Below are 14,925 nucleotides of genomic sequence, written 5' to 3' on the forward strand. Positions count from 1 at the left end.
AATATATGATTTGAATAACAGAATTAATCTTAATTAACTCATATAAAATATGGCAACCAACAACTCTTCATTTTAAGTGCATTATGGTACATGTATAAAAACAGATTACATACTGGGTCATGAAGCAAATAACAGATTTCAAAGAACTGTAATCATGTACAGTATGTTCTCAGACCACAGTGCTAGAGATTAAATATAAAAAGATGACAAGAAACCCCTCTTATGTCTACAAATTAAGGAATACACTTTAAAATAACCAATGGGTTGAAGAAAAAAATCATAAGGGAAGTTAAATATTTTAGCCTCAAAAATAAATGCTACATACAGTATCAATTATAGCATGGAGTTAATGCAATAATTTGAAGGAAAAGTCACACCCTTAAGTGTTGGAAAAGGAGGAAATATTTATGAGCCAAGCATCCAGCTCAAGAATTTAAGAACAGTAAAATAAGGATGCCTGGGTGGCTCAGTCAGTTAATCCTCTGCCTTTGGCTTGGGTCATGATCCCGGGGTCCTGGGATCAAGTCCTGCATCAGGCTCCTTGCTCAGTGGGGAGTCTGGTTCTCCCTCTGCCTGCCACTTCCCCCGCTTGTGCTCTCGAGCACGCGTGCGCATGCACGCTCTCTGATAAATAAGCAAAAAATCTTAAAAAAAAAGAATAAGATAAACTCAAAAGGAGAAATAAGATAAAATAATAATTAAGGAAATAAAAAGTATACATAGAGAAGATCAATGTTGTGTTCTTTGAAAAGTAAAATGAGAAAAAGCTCAAACTGCCAATATCGGGAAAAGAGACATCACCAGATGCCTAAATCACTGGAGATGATCAGAAGCTGAGCAAACAATAAAATATCAGACACCTCTTTCGGCCGGAACCGCCATCTTCCAGTAATTCGCCAAAATGACCAACACAAAGGGAAAGAGGAGGGGTACCTGCTATATGTTCTCTAGACCTTTTAGAAAACATGGGAGTTGTTCCTTTGGCCACATACATGTGAATCTATGAGAAAGGTGATATTGTAGACATCAAGGGAATGGGCACTGTTCAAAAAGGAATGCCCCACAAATGTTACCATGGCAAAACTGGAAGAGTCTACAGTTTTATTCAGCATGCTGTTGGCATTGTTGTAAACAAACAGGTTAAGGGCAAGATTCTTGCCAAGAGAATTAATGTACGCATTGAGCATATTAAACACTCAAAAAGCGGAGACAGCTTCCTGAAGCGTGTGAAGGAAAATGATCAGAAAAAGGAGGAAGCCAAAGAGAAAGGTACTTGGGTTCAACTGAAGCGCCAGCCTGCCCCACCCAGAGAAGCACATTTTGTGAGAACTAATGGAAAGGAGCCCAAACTGCTGGAACCCATTCCCTATGAATTCATGGCATGATAAATGTAAAGAAAATAAAAGACCTCAAGACTGTAAAAATGTTAAAAAAAATATATTGGACACCTGCCAATAGATTTTAAAATTTAGATGAAATGGATAAAATCATAGGGAATAATCTTACCAAAAATTACTCAGTAAGAGAATACTTACATAAATGTATGATTATTTTAAAAATTGAATCAGAAGTCAAATCTCCACATAAAGGAAATTCCGGATCATATAGCTTCACCAGAAATTTCTACAAAGTTCAAGGAAGAAATAATTCTAATCTTACACAGACCCTCTCAGGAAAAAGAAAGAAGGATCACTCCCGAACTCATTTTTTGAAAATACGGTAATCTGGATACCAAAACTTGATGGAGGCTGCACAAGAAAATTATAACCTAATCTCCATTATAAACAAAGATGTTAAAATAGTCATATCAACAAATAAAGTGCACAATATATATAAGAAATATCATGACCAAGTTGGTTTTGAGCCCCCAAAAAGATCTAATATATATAATAAAAATCAATGTGATTGACCACATTTGGCACATTTCATAAAGCTCAACATGTATTCATAATTTAGAAAGAAAATAACAAATTCTTAGCAAACTAAAGATAGGAACCTTTTTAAATTAATAAATAAGAGAAACACTGAAATTTTGCTTTTGACAAATTTTGCTTTTGACGTTGAAAATAACACAGGAAAGCCCACTATCTCCAGATGTATTAACGTTCTGTCATGTCTTACAAGATACTAAGGCAATAAAAATAGAAAAGAAAAAAAAAACTCATTCCCAAAAGAGAGGACTCTGTACCTAGAAAATCCAAACAAATATGAATAAGCAATTATAATGAACTAGAGGATGTGATAGGCTACTGGATGTTAAATTAATATACAAAACCCAACTGTGTTTCTATGTATAAGGAATAAATAAAACGAAAAAATAACAAAAATACCCATTTCCGGGGCACCTGGGTGGCTCAGTGGTTTAAGTGTCTGCCTTCATCTCAGGTCATGGGTCGTAGGGTCCTGGGATAGAGCCCCACATAGGGCTTCTTGCTCAGTGGGGAGCCTGCTTCTCCCTCTCCCTCTGCTTGCCACTCCCCCTGCTTGTGCTCTCTTTTGTCAAATAAATTAAATCTTAAAAAAAAATACCCATTTCCAAATAGTATTGCAATATAGCAAGTACTTAGAAATAAAGTTAAACAGCAAAATAGAGGGCCACTACAGGAAAAATTACTAAGCTTTATTGATAGAGCTAAGTAAACAAGGATCTATCATAATTGATAGATTCAATGCAATTCCAATCAGAGTGCCAGCATATGGGTAGGTATGGGTACATGGGGAGGTTCATGTGCAGTCTGTGTAACTTGGTAAGCCGATATTTAAAATTTTGTTTGGAAATGCAAAGGGAGAACCCAGCAAAAGACCCATGCACCAGTGAAGACTTGATTTATAACAAAGGTGGCCCTGCCAAACAGTGAGGAAAGAAAGAGAGTCAATAAATTTTGCCAGAAGAGTATGCGCATAGGAAAAATATTAAATTGGACTGACCTCCAACCATATTTTAAAGTCTCAAATGCTTCATAAGTTGCCTTTTACATTTAGAAAATAGTAGAATGTCTTTGTAATCCCAGTGTCAGGAAGAATGTCCTGAACAATTACAAAAAGCACTAACAATCAAAGAATAATCTGATGTTACAATTAAGTTCTTCAGTTCCATAAAAGGCACCATAAAGAGTGGAAAGAAAAGCCCAAGTTATTGTCACATATATAAGTGACAAGGGCTTATAACCAGAATATATATTTTTAAAGATTTTATTTATTTATTTGAGAGAGAGAGAGAATGAGAGAGAGCACAAGAGGGAAGACGGTCAGAGGGAGAAGCAGACTCCCCACTGAGTGGGGAGCCCGACGCAGGACTCGATCCCAGGACTCCAGAATCATGACCCAAGCCAAAGGCAGTTGCCTAACCAACTGAGCCACCCAGGCGCCCTAACCAGAATATATTGAAGGAAAAAAAAAACCCTACAAATCAGTAAGGGCAAAAATGGCTCACTGAATGGAAAAATGAACAAAATAAGTGAAAGAGGAATTTGACAAAAGAGGAAATCCAAATGGCTATTAAGCACCTGAAAAGGTGTTGAACCTCTTTAACAAAACACATATAAATCAAAACCACAATGAGATGCCAAAACACACCTGATTCACTAAAACTTTAAAAATAAAGTCAGACAAAACGGCAAGAATAGAGAACAGGAACTATCATATGTTACCAGGGGCAGAATAAATTAGTACCATCTTTTTGACAATATCTGATCAATTTAAAGACCTTTTCCCCATGATGTAACAAATCCACCCCTATTTACCCTAGACAAATATATACGTATGTGCCTCAGAATTCATTACTGAAATATTCATCAGCAGCACTGGTCATAAAATAAAGGAAAACAACACAAAAGTCCACCTCTAATAGAATTGGTTACATAGTTTATGGTATGGTCATTCACTGGAATATTTAACTGCTATAAAAATGAACTAACTACAACTACATGAAACAACTGGATGACAACGAGCAAAAAAAAAAAATCATAACAAAAGAATATAGAGTACGATTCCCTGTATATAAAATGCAAAACCTGGCAAAATTCAACAATATACTGCTTAGGACTATATACACTCACAGGCACTGTACAGATAAATAAATAATGGCCACAAAACTCAGGATAATGGTTACTTCTTAGGGAGGAGGGAAGATGCAATTTATAAGGGAGGAGTAAGGGAATTTAGTTTCCTGGGCAAATTCAATTTACTGACCTGGATGAGGTTATGCACATTTTTTTAAAACAGTTTTATTTGCTTGTTTGTATGCATTTTATATTTCATAGTGAAAATGTTTAAAATATGAACTTGGCAGATATTTTTTTTCTGTGTATAAACATTCTTTTTTCTTTTTTATTTAAATTTCAGTTAACATACAGCATAATACTTGTTTCAGGTGTAGAATTTAGTGATTCATCACCTACATACAACACCTAGTGCTCATCACAAGTGCCCTCCTAATATCCATCACCCATCTAGCCCATCCCCCACCCACTTCCCTCCATCAACCCTGGGTTTATTCTCTGTCATTAAGAGTTGTTTTACGTTTGCCCTTCTCTCTTTTTTTTTAATCTCACAATCCAGCAATTGCACTACTAGGTATTTACTCAAAGGACACCAAAATACTGATTCAAAGGGATACATGCACCCCGGTGTTTATGGCAGCATTATCAACAATAGTGAAATTATGGAAAGAGCCCAAATGTCCATCAACTGATGAATGGATAATGAAGATGTGGTGTGGTGTGTGTGTGTGTGTGTGTGTGTGTGTGTGTAACACACACACTAGAATATTATTTAGCCATCAAAATGAAATCTTGCCATTTGCAACAATGAATGGAGCTAGAGAGTATTATGTATGCTAAGGGAAATAAATCAGTCAAAGACAGATGAATACTGTAGGATTTCACTCATATGTGGAATTTAAGAAACAAAACAGATGAACATAGGCAGATCTTTAGAGGTGATTGGAGAAAAAGCCAAGTTAAAGGCAATGGGAATGGGACACACTGATTTCACGACTGTGGGGAAGAGCAGTGACACCAGCACCTGGGGAAGGAACATCTCAGAACCCGGAAGGTGCAGGGATTAGGAAGAACAATTAATGACTTCTTTTCCTTCCCTAGACCCAACACTGCTGCCTGGCAAAATCAGGTGGTCTGCTTCAGTAGAGCTGCAGCTGGCAACCTGATCCACTGCCAAGTTTGTCCACATGCCTTTTGAAAATGCAAAATCTCAAGTGGACATGGCAGGTCCTAACTATTCTGCTGTGCCTGATGTCATCATTGGCAGCCCCCAAACCTGGACCCCTGTCACATGTGTACAAACACAACCAGTACAACCTTGTTTCAGTCTGACTGATACAAACTCATAAGCTTCTCCTGATGCCAGTACAGCTCTGAGTTATGCCATGTATGGCTAACAAGTCATCTGTAACTAACTAGTGACACTGCCCACCTACCTGACATGACCAAACCACTGTAATGGTGACCCAAATCAGTAGAACAACACATCCCACACTGGAGTGAGCTGTTTGTTATATGTGGAGGTATGGACCCCTGAATTCTCTTTATTGAGGATGGGACTGGTTTGGTCCAGTTTTTTGCTCCCTTTATTTTTTTTAAGATTTTATTTATTTGACAGACAGCGAGAGCAGGAACACAAGCAGGGGGAGTGGGAGAGGGAGAAGCAGGCTTCTCGCTGAGCAGGGAGCCCAATGAGGGGCTCAATCCCAGGACACTGGGATCATGACCTGAGCCGAAGGCAGACGTTTAACGACTGAGCCACCCAGGTGCCCCTTTTGCTACCTTTATTACCAACGATACCAAGATCAGCAGGTCAATCTAAACCCCCTTTCATGAGTTGTAATCGATAACAAAATCTGTTCGTCCTCACTGGGTCTCATTCAGTTGGCTGAATCCAGGATGCTGAGGGCATAGCTGAAATCAACACTGCAATTTGACCTCATCCTGCACTTGGAGTCCTAATGATGGTGGCCCTAATTAAACTGTGTAGGAGACAAATTGAACAGATTTGGCCCCAGCTTCTGTTGGTCAGATTAATGAGAGTGGCCAGTGGAAGGGCATATCCATGTGAAAATTAACCAAGACTGTACTGTGCAGAGAAAAGGGATGAATATTACAGAGAGTATTTTGCTCTCTTACATATTTCATTGACAAAAATGCAAGGCCCTGACAACTCTTCACCTGGGCCATTTCCTAGGGTGTGTGTGCAGTAAGCAGCCTTGAGGGATGAGGTAATGTCTCCCTCCAGGACAAAGAGCAGGCTTGCTTAGTGCCTGCTATAAAATGGTGGGTCTCCCAAGCTCCATGTTTCTCTCCTAGGATGCAACCCACTACCATGTGCGGGTGTCCATCCGAGCTGTCCACATCCATCCTGTGGGACTTGGGGGACAAAGGAAATGGGCACAGAAACAGTAGTGCTTATGCTGTGATGCTAGGAGTAATAAAGTCCTCGGTCTCTGATGGGATTCTCTGTTTCCTGCCAGTATCCAGGAAATACTGATAGGCTAACTTACTAGGTTATAATGCAGGATAAAATTAAATTCCAGACCCAATAGTTATAGTATCATTATTGTGATAAAAATATATAAACAGTCAATGGATACATAGGTAAAGCAGCACTTTCTTATAAGAGTCAGGGAGACATCTAATATTTGGGTTTCCCACATATGGAGCAAAAATCTTGACCCAGATGTCAGTAATTCATGCTATATAAGTAAAAATGTACTAGCCAATATCCGTTCAAGATTAAAAAAAAAAAAAAAACCTAAACAATCTATGATTGAACATAAAAAGTACTCAAAACATAGGATAAGGTTTTATTAGACCACAGGCTCCTTAAGAGCATAAATAGCAGGGTGCCTATGTGACTCAGTGGGTTAAGTATCCAACTCTTGGTTTCAGCTCAGGTCATGATCTCAGGGTTGTGAGCTCAAGCCCTGCATCAGGCTCAATGCATGGAGTCGGCTTGGGATTCTCTCCCTCTTCTCTCTCTCTCTTTCTCTCTCTCGCTCTCAGTCTGCCTCTGCCCCACCCCCTGCTCATTCTCTCCAAGATAAATAAAATCTTAAAAAAAAAAAAGGATAGCATTTTTCCAGATAAGATTTTGCCAATTATTTTGTTTTGTTTTTGTGAAAAAGCGCATGTGTGAGAGATCTAGCACAAGCTGGGGTGGGGGAGGCGGGGCAGAGGGAGAGATTGAGAGAGAGAATCTGAAGCAGGCTCCACACCCGGTGTGGAGCCTTACTTGGAGCTCAGTCTCACGACCCTGAGATCCTGACCTGAGCTGAAATCAAGAGTCTGGCACTTAACCAACTGAGCCACCTAGGTGTGCCCCAAGATCTTCACTTTAATTAGAAAAATTCAAAGACAGAATAGCTGAAGAATGATAGAACATGGAATACCTTAAAGCAAGTACCATTTACTTAATACCTACTCTGTCCAAGGCACTAAGGAGGACACAAAGAAATGTGAAATATGGCTTCAATACTAACAGCACATAATACACATTGATCCATATATTTGAAATTCAGATTCTCATTTCTGAGAGTAACTTACTTTCTCTCCCATTTATCATCCTCTGTCATGTACTAAATTTCTTCTAGCCACACGAGCCACCAAATAGGTATCATTTTCCTGATGGAAAACTGAACTCACCCAGGCCTCTGAATATTGCAGTTTGGATGTCTCAAAGCCTCATACAGAATTTTTACTCCATCATCCTGTAGGTATCCAAGGTCTAGGCTCTGCAGGTGTGAGTTGTTCAGAATAGCAGAAGCCAGATCCAGACAACACGTACTAGTAAGAACAGCCCATCAGTCTGCAAGAAGTACAAAAGAGGTGAGACCTTCAGTTGTGAAGCTTCATTAATTTATTCCTAGGAGAAAAGCCGAGGTATTTGAGCCTTTTTCCTGACCCTTTTCTCTCCACAGTCCAGGACGCACAGAGGAATGTCTAATAACCAGCAGAAACAAATGGGATTTCTTAATGAGCAGGAAAAAAAACCAAAAACAGTGGGTAAAGCTGCTTTCTCCCACAAATTCGTTATTATCCACCAAGCTTCCCAAATCAAGGGTATAAACACTTTTTTCTGTCAAAACTAAAAAGAAAAAAAAAATGGATAGAAGTTTACCCAAGGAACCCACAGATCTCTGTGCTTTCAGTTTCTAATATATTTTTGAAATAAAAAAAATTTCCAGGAATCTATGCTAAAGTGCTGTTTTCCAAGAAGCAGCAGACTACATATATGAAGATATTTTCTTCAGTCCTCTGTAGGGCATTCAAGAGCATTCACAATCTGCCCTCCAGTGTTCACTTTCCATATTTCATCCCCATCCTATTCATCAAGCATACCCATCTTTTTTTTTCCAAATCTGCCACATCTATCTTCATGTCCCTTCTCTCTTCCTACCTTCTGCCAACGATCTCTGCACCCAACAAAATCCTCTTCATCTTTCAAGGCTAAGGTAACTCAGTCCCCTCTGTCCCACTCCTTGCTCCTTGGGGCTTTTATCTTATAATAATACGTGGACTATGTTATAATTGGCTTTGCATTTATTTCCCTGCCATCAGCATTTGATGAGTTACCGAAGGGTAAGTGCAGCACCTTAGAATAATCTTTAATGCCCTCAGAATGTAGCTTATATTTGTTGTAAATTTTAGTTGGGAGAATTGGCATGGCCTGCATGGAGGAGGCTATGAAGGTAGCTGAGAGCACAGATTTGTCTATGTGTTTACAGGATTGGTAAGGAGAGAAAGTGAACTAAGCAAACATCTTGTGTGTATAGGTCACTTAGAAATTGTGGTTAAAATAAAGGTATTGGATTTAACGATAATTTCCATAAAGTAAAGTTTTGTCTTCCAGTTGAATAATAAATCAAGGAAACTTCAGAGAATCACATTGTATATGTTTTCCTAAAGAAAGTACAGGTACTTATTGGACCCAAGGGTTCAATCACCTTGGTGTTTGCCAATGTAACAATCAACTATTAGGGGCACCTGTGTGGCTCAGTTGTTGAACGACTGCCTTTGGCTCAGGTCATGTTCCCGGGGTCCTGGGATCGAGCCCTGCATTGGGCTCCCTGCTCTGCGGGAGGCCTGCTTCTCCCTCACCCCTGCTTGTGTTCCCTCTCTCACTGTGTCCATCTCTGTGAAATAAATAAGAAAACTTGGAAAAAAAACCAACTATTAAACTCTTGTGGAAATTTGGTTATCCTGAGTCAGTCCAGTCAAGGCAAACACCTCTGGATATACTAACCATCTAGAGTTTATTGTTCTAAAAAAAAAAAAAACAGTGCTGGAGGTTAGACCCTTAGTGACTCACCTAGGTGACTAGTCCCATGGGAGGCCCTGGTGGGAAAGTGAGTTGAGATCACTAAGTGACACCTCTATGTTGCTTCACTCTAGCCACAGTATTCACATAATGAAATATTAAATACTAAATATAGTGCATCCATTTTTCAATAGGATACTGAATATATATTCAGTAGGATACTGATATATATTGAATATATTCAATATCCAATAAGAGAACTGTAAGTATTTCAATGATTCTGAAATACTGTCTTATGTAAAGGAAACCCCAAAGTCCTATCTATACAGTAATCATAATTACATATACACATACCACCTATGTGTGTATACCCACCCACAGAATAAGAGAGAACATAATAAGAATAAAAGCAGTTGTTTAATGATGACTGACTTGTTGGTATTTTTAAAAAATTCTCCTCCTAGTGGGTGCCTGGGTGGCTTAGTCTATTAAACATTCAACTCTTGATTTCTGCTCAGGTCACAATCTCAGGGTCATGAGATGGAGCCCCACATATGGCTTCTTGCAGGGCATGCAGTCTGCTTGAGATTCTCAGCCTCTGCCCCGGCCATGCCACTCGTGCCTGCATACTCTCTCCAGAAGAAAAAAAAAATTCCCTTCCTAGTTTCTTTAGAAGCTGACCTAGTTATACACCTGAACCGAAGAAAGAACAACTAATAGAGCACAATTTCTGCCTCATGGATGTAAGGCAGAAGACACACAGTAGACTCATTGGGGGTACAACCAAAAAAATACATAAAATGGCTGCTGTTCAGTCTGTTGTCTCTGGTCCTCCTTCCCTGAGGGAGGTTGAATTACTGTAGTAGCTGTTTAAGAAAAATCTGATGAACATACTTCCCCAGCTTGTCTCAGGCAAGGGGAGAGAGAGGGAATCAGCTGTTTATTCTTTTTTTCTGACACTCAGCTCATCCCTTCTTTGCTCATCTCCCCTGCCCTCACAGTAGTGAAAGTACCCAAAGGAAGGTCACAGAAAACCTACTCCAGGTCCTGAAAGTGACAGCTTGGATGCTGAAAGGCATCGCACAGAAGCTTTACTCCATCATCTTGCAGCCAGTTTGACCCCAGATCCAGATGTGTCAGGCTCCTGTTGCGCAGGAGAGCAGATGAGAGATGTTCACCGCTAAGGGAAGTGAAGTGGCAATTCCTCAGCCTATAGGAAGGACAGTGTGAGCAAAGATGGAATCACTGCTTTACTGCCCAGAGGTTTTTATCTTTGAGAAGATTTCATGCTCTGGTCCCTTATATCTATTTGCCAAGACTTATCAAATACCCACTTCCCTTATTACCTCTTTGCCGGTCTCACTTGGGATACTTAGGTTTGCACCAAATTGCACAAACTGGACCCCTGTTCTTCAGAATGTTTCTTACTATAAATGAAATGTTTACCTCTTTAAACTGTGCATAAATACAGTGCCCTATTGCAGAAGTAGCTACATAGAGCAGAAGAGCAGGCATATGGAACAGAATGAGAGTAATCACAATAAAGTACTTTTTGTACATACAGTCAGTAGGGAAAAGATCTGTTATACCATAAATAAATTGGGAAGGCAGACCTGACATATGGGGGAAGTTAAACCTTATAACAAATTAGGAATAATTTAATATTTCAAAAATTAAACCATAAAGTGTATGACAGTGTTTTTTTAAAGAAAGATATTTTCAATTACGACAAAACTTTGAGAAGTCATGAGGAGGAAGATAATTTGACTTCACAAAAATTTTAAACTTCTGTACTCTAAAAATGATAAGCTAGGAATACAGCAACATGCTAGGTAAATTATTTACAATATATAAAAAATAATGGTTATAATGTATATTTACTATTAATAACCATAGTATATAACATACATAACAGAAAACATCCAGAGGAAAATTGAGCCTATGAAGAGGCAATTCCTAGAATACTAAAGGCCAAAAACATTTGAAAAGATGCTCAAAATCAAATTATTTTTAGTTATTTTCAATTATCTAAATAACACTGATAAAAAAAAATAGTAGATACCCAGTGAAGATGTTAAAATACAGGCCTCTAGACTGCCGAGGAAATATGAACAATCTGGAGAAAATTTAACCACATCTGATAAGATAAAAATTTTGGCTTATCAATTCCATGTCTAAAATTCTCTAAGAGCAATGAAGAAAATAATCACTGATCCAGCCATACCATGGGACGCTACAGTTCTGTTTAATGGTGTTCATATGTATTTACCTGTTCTAAGCCCAGAATATGGAGCTGGACAGGCAGACTTTAGTCCTGAATCCATGATCTTCTTATGAGCATTAGGCAAGCTACATAATCTTTCTAAGCCTCACATTTCCTACCTGTCCAATAAGGCACTTAGAACTCAGGTGGCCAATTTGACACCAACAGGTACTTTTGTACAGATTAAACCAATTTAGCATAGGGCCCAGCACAGAGTAAGGACAGAATAAATGGCAGTTATTAATACCATCATCCTTGTCATCTTCATTACCATTAGTGGATAACAGAAGGGAAAAAGCAAGGGACAGAATATGTTCATAACATTCTCCCTTTTAAAATATATTTCAGCTTTTTTCTCCTTTTCGCTGTCATCCTGGTGTGTGGTTGACCGTTCCTCGCCATGTCTTCTCACAAGACTTTCAGAATCAAGAGATTCCTGGCCAAGAAACAAAAGCAGAATCGTCCCATTCCCCAGTGGATTCAGATGAAAACCGGTAATAAAATTAGGTACAACTCCAAGAGGCGTCACTGGAGAAGAACCAAGCTGGGTCTGTAAGGCATCACACTTCATGAGATGGCACACGTGTTTAAGCTGCATGAAGATCACATGTCCCTTTTTCTCCCCCACGTGTTCCTATTCTATCACTCTGTAAACATCCCTCCTACCTGGCCAATACACGTTTTATCAGGGAAATGATTTTTCTCTGTTACTATGCCTCTATCCCAGTAAGTTGGTTCAGTAATAAATGTGAGACCTTTCAGTTGAACTGCTGTTGTGTTCTGATTTGTAAAGTACTGAATTCCCCCTCCTGTCAGATCTCACATAGCACTGTCCCAAAGAACTTTCTGCAGTGATAGAAATGTCCCTCCACAAATACTTAAAGTGTGGCTAGGGGGTGCCTGGGTGGCTCAGTGAGTTAAGTGCCTGTCTTTCACTCAGGTCATGATCTCCGGGTCCTGATGGAGCCCTGAATCAGGCTCCCCCGCTCAGTGGGGAGTCTGCCTCCCTCTCCTTCTGCCCGTCCCCCTGCTCGTGCTGTCTCTCAAATAAATAAAATCTTAAAAAAAAATAAGATATATTTAAAAATGTAATATACATCGGAAGGGTGAAAACTAGTAGACTCTTCCACGAGGCTCTGGAGATTGCACTGTGGATTTTTCAAAGCATCACTCACAAGCTTTACTCTATCATCTCCCAGGATGTTGTCCACCAAGCACAAGTGTGTCAGATTTTGTTGCTGATGAGAGCCAAAGAAAGAGCCTCACAACCAGCTACTGTGAAGCCACAGCTTTCTAGGCTGAAGGAGAAACAGACAAGAAGGGATCAGTCAAATCCCAAAGTTCCTGTTTCTCTTCCCCTTTGCAGGGACACTAGCTGGTACTTACAGCCCCTACACCTCTCCCATACAATCAAACTTTTCCAACCTACTGAAATTACAGATGCCACTGCAACTATGTACAGGGGAGGGGAGAAGAAGGAAAATAGTAAAAATAAGCAGTCATGAAGAAAAGCAGCATTTAAAAGTCAAATAAAAGAGGAAGCAAAGGCGGCCTTCATGTAGAGTTCATCCAGGCTTAACAAATGAGCCAAGTGGTGTCAAGGCCCAAGCTGTTTGCCCTTTCAGCTCTTCACTAAGCCACACAAGACTGCACAAAAGGACCCCAGGGAAAATAGAGACAGGCTTCCTACCCCTCACCTAGAGACTATCTAGGTGACACTTGGGATGTCCTAAGGCCTCACACAACAGCTTGATCCCATAATCCAATAGGTGATTGGTCGACGAATTCAGAAATCTCAGGCTCTGGCTTCTGACGAGAGCCTTAGAGATATTTAGATAGCAAACTGTAGTTAGGTCGCAGGATTCCAAGCTGGAAAACAGCACAGAAGAAGAGATGACCCTCCTCAGAGAAGAGCGATGAGCACCATTCACCCAGCCAAAGGGTGTTGTCTCCCAGGCATTGTGACCCATTCTGAAGCCCAACTTCCCTACATGGAGTGAGCTCTTTAACTAGCACAAGGCTCTGATAGAACATCAAGAAGGGAGGGCTAGGAGGCCTGCCTCTTTCATCCCCACCTCCCCAGTTCCCTATGAAAATACATATGAACACACCAAAAGTATTTTTTAAAGATTATTTGAGAGAGAGCAAGAGTGTGCACATGGGACAGGGGGAGAGAGAAAATCCTTAAGCAGACTCCCCACTGAGGGGCTTGATCCCATGAGCCTGATATCATGACCTGAGCTGAAATCAAGAGTCAGACGCTTAACTGACGGAGCCACCCAGGGGCCCCCTAAAAAATTTTTTTTTAATGATACTCTTATTTTAAGCTAGGAGGACTTTCCTCCAACTACAACATGGAAGGTGCACTGAAGGATGCTGTGTCCTTGCACTCTGACTTCTGAAACAAATGGGCAGGAGCAAAAGCTGTGATTCCTACAGTAAGAGCTCACCTATTCATGGGAGTCAGGAGTCAATTCATGTTTAAGTTCATGTTTTACTCTTAAGGAACCCAGTCCTTAAGAGTAAAAACAAGAAGAGAATCAGAAATAATATAGTTTCTAAAAATAAAGAAGGGAAGCAGAAGAAGAAAGGAAGAAGTGCATGTAGAGCCCACATTCTTAGAGACTCCTATTTAGAGACAGCTTGGGCTGGGAGAAGGCTGGGCCTGATACCAGCTCTCAAAAAGAGGAGTTCCAGGAACTTGGAGTTGCTCTAGTTACTTCTTTGAATCAAGCACTTATCAACTCAGTCCCTCCGGAATTGGTTCTCTTCATCAAAATAAGGGTGTACATAGGAAAGAGAAGCTCCTTCCTTAGTCCAGAATTAGACCTCAGTGGATGACTTAGGACACAGCCTAAGGCTGAAAACCTCAACTTGCCCTGAAAAGGTGTTACGGACTGAACTGTGTTCCCCAAAATTCATATGTTGAAGCCTAAACTCCCAATATGACTGTATTTGGAGACAAGGCCTTTAAGGAGACAGTTAAGGTTAAATGAGGTCATAAGAGGGGCCTCCTGATCCAACAGGACCGGTGTCCATGTAAGGAGAGAGGCACCAGGAATGCGCACACACAAAAAAGGCACGTGAAGACACCGTGAGAAGGGGCTTACCCACAAGCTTGAGAGAGAAGCCTCACCAGAAATGCACCCCACTGGCACCCTGATCTTGAACTTCCAGGCTCCAGAACTATGAGAAATAGATTTCTGTTTAAGCCACCCAGTCAGTGGCATTTGGTTATAGCAGCCAGAATAGAGTGATACAAAGGGAGATTATACCAGCAGCCAAGAAGGCAGAGAAACAAGGGAAACATTGGGTTTGGACAGAGCTCTTCTAGAAGGAAAAAGAGTCCAATATTATGGGGGCCTGTGGATAAAATATTAAAGCTTAACTAA

General features: G+C 40.1%; 2 protein-coding genes across 3 annotated transcripts in view; one reads left to right on the forward strand and one right to left on the reverse strand.

Moving 5' to 3' along the window:
* The window catches only part of LOC112840853 (large ribosomal subunit protein eL39-like), a 32,670-nt gene extending 20,370 nt beyond the window's left edge, over positions 1 to 12,300 (forward strand). The window contains exons 1-2 of one of the 2 annotated variants that reach the window (XM_073882984.1): positions 7,728 to 7,838; positions 11,882 to 12,300. In XM_073882984.1, the coding sequence (XP_073739085.1) occupies positions 11,934 to 12,089 (156 nt within the window). In that variant the 5' untranslated portion in view covers positions 7,728 to 7,838; positions 11,882 to 11,933 and the 3' untranslated portion in view covers positions 12,090 to 12,300. Of the gene's footprint in view, positions 1 to 7,727; positions 7,839 to 11,881 lie in introns of those variants that run through there. The other variant, XM_073882985.1, reaches the window with a different exon arrangement.
* Positions 1 to 14,925, reverse strand: part of NLRP14 (NLR family pyrin domain containing 14) — a 32,364-nt gene that overhangs the window by 2,485 nt on the left and 14,954 nt on the right. The window contains 6 exon segments of the mRNA XM_025848562.2: positions 7,656 to 7,805; positions 7,807 to 7,818; positions 10,310 to 10,480; positions 12,656 to 12,764; positions 12,767 to 12,835; positions 13,236 to 13,402. Coding sequence (XP_025704347.2) covers positions 7,656 to 7,805; positions 7,807 to 7,818; positions 10,310 to 10,480; positions 12,656 to 12,764; positions 12,767 to 12,835; positions 13,236 to 13,402 — 678 coding nt within the window.

This window comes from Callorhinus ursinus, unplaced genomic scaffold (assembly GCF_003265705.2).
Source record: "Callorhinus ursinus isolate GAN/ISIS: 27379988/994484 unplaced genomic scaffold, GSC_fseal_2.0 scaffold49, whole genome shotgun sequence".
NCBI classification, from domain to species: Eukaryota; Metazoa; Chordata; class Mammalia; order Carnivora; family Otariidae; genus Callorhinus; species Callorhinus ursinus.